The sequence below is a fragment of the Rhizophagus irregularis genome, chromosome 15, assembly GCF_026210795.1.
Source record: "Rhizophagus irregularis chromosome 15, complete sequence".
Taxonomy (NCBI): domain Eukaryota; kingdom Fungi; phylum Glomeromycota; class Glomeromycetes; order Glomerales; family Glomeraceae; genus Rhizophagus; species Rhizophagus irregularis.
In genome coordinates, this window is record NC_089443.1 from 2,787,498 (window position 1) to 2,794,653 (window position 7,156).

Genomic DNA, 7,156 nt, shown 5'->3' on the forward strand with positions numbered 1-7,156 from the left:
TAAAAACTGCGAATAGTCAAAGTTTTACAAAGTTTTAATAGTAAAAAAAGAGTGGTGGAAAGGTAGTGGAAAGTATACTTCTCCGCTAATTAATTACGTCATATTTCGGCGAACGGACCAATTCACTATTTATTATAAAATTACTATGAATTAATTACGTCTGTCAAAATACATTACGTCTGTCAAAATAAATTTAATTAGTATTTTGTCATTTTGACGAAAAGTATAGTGGAAAGAGTGAGTGTGGAGGATATTATGAGTAAACAAATAATAAAATAGTAAAATTGATTGCGTCACATAAGTCACGTGGGGGTGAAAAAATTTTCTGGCGATACTGGGGAAGATATGCTATGATTGCTAAATAGAGGAGATACAAAATTATAATTATCAATCCCTCTGAAACTATTTCGGAATTTCAAGTATGTGAAATGCTCTAACACAGATTTGATAATTAACTCTGAATTAGGGTTGACTTCGAAGGTGATAGGCTTGAAATCAGATGCTTGAGGTTTTTCTAATATACTTATTATGGCTTCTGATAATTGCCATAACTCATTTCCAGTTTCTTTTTTATATCTTTTGAATAAATTGGTACGAATCTTATCTGTCAAAATGCTTGGTAACTTATTAAGATAACACCTTTTAAAAAAGAAGCTTTTGAGGTAACTAATTAAAAATTCAATTTTTTTTTTAAAAAAAATTACATAATTTTAAATTGAAAAATTTTTTTTTTTAGCTTTCAATTTTGTATACGGTCAAAAGATCCAGATAAAGACAAAGATATACTAATTCAATTGTATAATTGTGGATTTTTTCAACCAACTCCTAAAAACCATACAAAGCAATTTTGGAATGCATACCAAGATGCATTAGATAGCAATATTTGTGGAATTGATGGTAAAAGAAGAATATTATCTATTATTGCCGATACATTTTCATATGAAACGATAAAATGAAATTTATTAGTTAGTATCAAAATTTACAAAATTATAAAAAAAAATCTAATAAATTTTATATAATACCCGTAATTATTAGGTTCAAATTATTCAATTACCGAAGCATGTTATTATGCGGTCCAGGAGGTGTTCAAATGGAAAATCTGAAAATTATTACCTGTATATTATCTGAAAAATACCAAAAAGATTTTGTGGGAACAGTTCCATGAAGAATATCCTGATGGACTTAAAAGAACTACATTTTATGGATATTTACAAGTAAGGTTGCTTGCCGAAACCTAGGGGTTTAGACAAGATGGCGTTTTGCCGAAAAGCGAAATTCTGCCGAAACTATATTAATATTAAAAAACTGGCGAAACTTTGGAGAAAGGCGAAACTGCCGAAACTTATTATAAATGCTAAAACTGCCGAAACTCTGCCGAAACTATAATAAATCTATAGTAAAATTTTGACGAAACTAATCGTAGGATTTTGAAGAGGTTTAGACAAGCAACCTTATTTACAAGGAAACCAATATATATATAAAGAGGATTTGGAAAGTCTCTGATATACATGGATATGAATCATTTGATGAGTTTTGAAAATTAATCAATGTCATATTCTAAACTTGAATTTACAGGTAAATATTAATTGATTGATCAATATTACCTTATTTGAACCCACTAATTAAATGAAACACACCAAGACTCTTGGTTCACCGCGTCTTCATTAACAGGGCAGACATCCCCATATTATCACAATATTGCTGATCATTTTGCCGATCACTTGTCCAATATTATCACATAAAAAAATACTGTTGAATTAATTTTTTCACAAATTCTACATAATAATGTATAAAATTTTGATTTTATTTACTTTATTTTATTTATTGTTAATAAATTAGTTCTTAAAATAATTCATAAAAATTTTGTCAAATATCAGACATATATTAATTTTACAATACACTGGTCAAAAACCAATATATCGGGTAGCAGATATGTATTAGATATGTACCCGATATGTGTAGTATTAATGCAGAAAATCGGGTACCCGATATGTGTAAGATATGTGTAAATATATATATCATATACATATCATTTACATATCATATACATATCAGTACCCGATATGTATATGATATATATATTTACACATATCTTACACATATCGGGTACCCGATTTTCTGCATTAATACTACACATATCGGGTACATATCTGATACATATCTGCTATCCGATATATTGGTTTTTGACTAGTGATAATTGTAAACATTTATTTAATGATATCTTTCAGGTTATCAAAAATTATTCAGGTTTATTTTAGCCACTAATTCTTGAATACCTAAATAGCATACTGTAAAAGTTTCAAGTTTGGCCCGAAGTTCTGTGGCTTGGCCTGAAGCTTCAAAGTCAAATTAGCAGATGATCAGCATATATATGAATTATTGAAAATTTCAACCTAAGGCTAAATTTGGAACCACATTATATTTTGCTACAATACTTTTATATTTAATTATTAATAACCTAAATTATTAAACAAAATAGTTAAATATAATTTTTAGAACATTTATGGTTTGAGATAAGGCTTCAAAGTTAATGTGATATCACATTTATTATGATCGGCAAATGATCAACATGTGATATAGAGTATGTCCGCCCTGTTGTCTTCATTACATGCAGTAGTAATGGAACTAAATCCTAAACTGGAGTGGATTACTTTTATAACCACATTATCACAATGCGGATTTTAATGATGATAATGAGAAGATGGAAGGAATAATCTATTATTTCTAGGAATTTTTCCTAATCGTCAAGTATGGATCAACTAAAAAATCAGCTTTCAAATCTGAAAATAAGCTATGAAAATACAGACAATAGACGTGAATTAGTATCTTTGCTAGAAGATGCTTTATCACAGAAAATAGAAAATACAGGTACAGTTTGATTTTAAAGAGAATGATTACCTTAGATCCTATGCTAATTATAATATTATCATAGAAAATCAAATACTATCTACCGATATGTTGGATTCAAACGAAGAAATAAGGTAAGATTAGTTACAGTATGTCAAATAATCATTTTTTGTAAGAATTGCGATTAACATAACATAAAATTACATCAGGAAATTTGTTTAGGCGTAATTTAGTGTAATATTTCGGAGGTGATGTAAAATTTCGAAATATTACGTAATATTACAAAAGTTTACGCTCTTAAATTTGAATAATAATAGTAATTTAAGAATATCTCGCTATCTACTGACCCAATCAAGACGATCTATAGCTCATTGGAATCAGCTCATCAAGACGAATCGAATGGTAGTAAAATCATATCTCTACGTTCGATAGATGACTTTCTATTAATTTAAAACTTTATTGCATACTATAGAGCGTTCTATCAACTGTAGAAACGCGATTTTACTACCATTCGATTCGTCTTGATGAGCTGATTCCAATGAGCTATAGATCGTCTTGATTGGATCAGTAGATAGCGAGATATTCTTAAATTACGATAATTATTCAAATTTAAGAGCGTAAACTTTTGTAATATTACGTTTTTAGTGTAATATTTCAAAATTTTACACCACCTCCGAAATATTACACTAAATTACGCCTAAACAAATTTCCTGATGTAAAGTGTACATCAGGAATTTCCGCTCAAGTTAGGTTGGGCACTAAAGGAAAATCAAAAATTTGGAAAAAAAGGGAGGTGGTAAAAGAATTAGTAAAGTACATTATAGTACTTCTGGAGGGGTATTTTTTAGCAGGAAATTTAAATAAAAGTGATAGATATAGCGTGCAGGAAATGTGGAATGAACTTACGAAATTGGCGGAGAAAGGTAGGTTAGAAGAAACTGATATTCCAAAAGTATCAACTATTCAAAATTGGATAATCAGGTATGCCGCTCAGTATAAACAAAATATGGCACAACAGCTGGACACTATGATTAATAGGACTAATAGAAATGAATTATTTTAATAACTTTTTTTTTGTTTTTCTTTTGTTTATAACGTTTAAAATAAATATTTAACGGTATATTTGCAACTGCATAATTATAGCGTTTTTTAAACTCGGAATCCAGCGTCGCTAAAGAAAAAATTTTTTAACTAATCAATCTAATCAAACAATTGTTGTAATACAAATTTGGTTAGCTACTTTTTAGGCAATCGTAACCTTAAACAGTAAGTATACGTCGATCAAAATTGTGAAACTAATAAATGATGATCATTCAACATACTTCAGAACATTATTCTGTATCACTTAAAAAAAAAATCCCGGACAGGTTTGCAAAAATAATTTCCTGAAATTTACGAATTAAATAAAACTCCTGTATTATTAATATCAGTATTATAAAATACTTATAATTATTTATTATTGTATTAATTACATAATATCTTCAAATATCTTAATTTTCTATTTATAAACCATAAAATTTAATTATCGCAAAAATTATAGCAATTATGGCATCATATTTAGTAATATTGTTTTTAATTGGAATTGATGGAGCTGGAGTATCATTTGATCGAAACGTTTCAAAAGCTTCTATCTTAAATAAGTTTTTGCCAATGGTTCTTTGATATACGCCGATGCAAATATACCTACTGATAATGCAGAGAATTGGGGTTCAATAATCACAGGAGTAATTCCTTGTAAACATAATTTTAAGTATGAAATGTTAGATGGAACGTACAAATGCGGATAATCCAAGCATATTTAAAATAATTTGCGATAAATTTTCTAATTATAAAGTAGCTGCATTTGCTTCATGGGAAAAAATAATTACAGGGATGATTAAATCCGAGATAGTAATGAGTAAATAAGCTCCTAAATTAAACGAAAATTTCATATCTAGATTCTGGATGTATTTATATCGATATTGGTTTAAAAACTTGATTTATGATTACTATCTTGTACAAAGGGTAAAAATGTATATTCATCTGGTTGATTTAGATGAAGTAAGAGTGTAGGACACATATATGGTTCTAATTCTTATGAATATTATGATAAATTAGCGTTAACCGATAACTATGTTAGCTCGATAGTTGATGACATAATTAACCATATTGAAAATCCATTAATAATACAGTATCATGGAGGATTGGGAAAAGGTCATGATGGTGGTAGTGACGAAGAAAAAAATGTTTTTATTGGCTGGAATCATGATCTAAAAGAAAAGTCAGTTAATATTAATTCGAATATGTGTTGATCAGCAATTTATATTAAAAAATTTTAGAATCAAAATTCCAAAATTATTTTGACAAAAAATCTCAACGTTCACTTTGTTAGATTTAAATATCCAAATAAAAAATAATCTTATTGGTTTTCATTTCTTATCGTTAATAATGCGAGTGCTTCATCTAACACTGTTTTAGTCCCTCCGCACCGATCATCAAATAAATTTTCATCTTAATAAATTAAAGCTTACAATATTGTAATAAAACAAATTTAATTGCACTCAACCATACTAGCAAAAAAAAAATCTAGAAATAACAAAATAAGAAAAATTTAAAACGAAAGAAAAAAATAAATCTAAAAAAAGAAAAATACATTCTTAGTAATTTTCACTACTAACGTATTCAATATGTGAAATATAATAAATTCCGATAAAACCAATTAAAACATTCATTATATCATTATATACAGTATATCGAATAGTTTTATGGAATATGGATCAATGAATGAAATCTGATTTTTTTTTTGACGAATTAAAATCTAATAATATAAAAAGATAAATGATTAATTATAGTAAAAATTATCGAAATTTCCAAATATAATTATGCAGTACCTTTTGCTGTTATCATATGTTAATCAAAATTCTTAATGAAAAATAACTCATAGTATCCAATTGTACAAACAAATAAATCATGTTCGTTTAATAAAATGATTGGCATGTTTACAAAAAAATTCTAATCCGTTAAAAATAACCAATTGACAAATTTGTTTAACAGGAAATTGGACTTGAGAAATGGGGGAATGATTCTGATTGGCTAATTTAAAAAATTAAGCAATCACATGACTTTTAACCAATAATATTCACTTGGGACGGGTCACGGTTAGCTTGAAATTTAATGTTGCACATTTGGGACCTAAATTCATATAATGAATATTATACAGGATTGATATTATTTTTTGGAGAAAAGAATAAATTTGAAAAATGATAGAATAGAATAATTTACGCTAATTTTTTTGTTGATTGGATTCTGATTTTCTCAAATTTGAAAGAATAATTATATCATCCAATAATGATATTATCGGTTTGACGGGACCGTTCATGCAATTTTTATAATAAACTCCCGTTATTATCCAATAATTTTATTATTATGCTAATACTAGTAATATGAGATAACCGACCTAAATAACAATTATGTAAAATAAGAGAATAACTGATATCCCTGCGTACAATTAATAATAAAAAAAGTTAAAGGCCCTACCTATAAATAGTACTGTACGTATATTTCTGGCTTAATTAATATTTGAGACAATATTAGTGTAACATCCCAGGTTGTAAAATCAAACTTGTTTCAAACTTTCAAAGCCAAGCTATTTTGGCGTGCTTTGCGTTGCATATATTTGCATTTTTGCATTAAAAAAAGAAAATTCCAGGCCGTGAAAGTAATATGATGCAAATCGTGCAAAACAATTTATTTTTTTTGTGTGATAAATAAACTCCGACTGAGATTTTTATTATTGACGGTTAATAAGGAAATTTATTACAATATTATTTGTGTATAATTTATGAGAAGATTATAAAATTATCTTTCTTCCGTGAGATAAATATTTCGAGATTTTTTAAAAAGTACTGTACATTGTTATTTTGATGTTATCATCGTTAAAACGGAATTTTATAGTGTTGAATTTTGAATGATATCTCCTATATTTTGATTAAACTATTCGTTTATTACTAATTCATCTGAAATTTTCTATCGCAAATAACAAAGAAGCGCCACTCTTGCTTATTGAAACGATCTTTTTTAGACAGATGATCAACGTTTAAATTAGGTTTTCACAATAAGAAAATTTTTTTATAACCCGAACTCACGATCACATGCTAAACTTGAATATGTTCTAAGCCTAACAAGGTTGTTACAATAAACCAAATTATGTTGACGCAATTTTTATAATAGATCTAGATTGATTACGTAAACCGGCAAAAAGTGTGTTATAAAACGTTTGCTTTTATTATTAGGATAGTAACAAAAATTTTCCTTATTATCAATAAGTAAA

The 7,156-nt window shown here is 27.5% G+C and overlaps 1 protein-coding gene across 1 annotated transcript; it reads left to right on the top strand.

Annotated features, from left to right (window-relative positions):
* Positions 1 to 4,392: 4,392 nt before the first annotated feature.
* On the top strand, positions 4,393 to 5,138 carry OCT59_007334 (uncharacterized protein; the record flags this gene model as incomplete). The annotated part of the gene is made up of 3 exons (XM_066148001.1): positions 4,393 to 4,500; positions 4,612 to 4,744; positions 4,945 to 5,138. The coding sequence occupies 3 exons, from the start codon at positions 4,393 to 4,395 to the stop codon at positions 5,136 to 5,138; spliced, it is 435 nt and encodes a 144-aa protein (XP_065998638.1).
* Between the last annotated feature and the right edge of the window lie 2,018 nt (positions 5,139 to 7,156).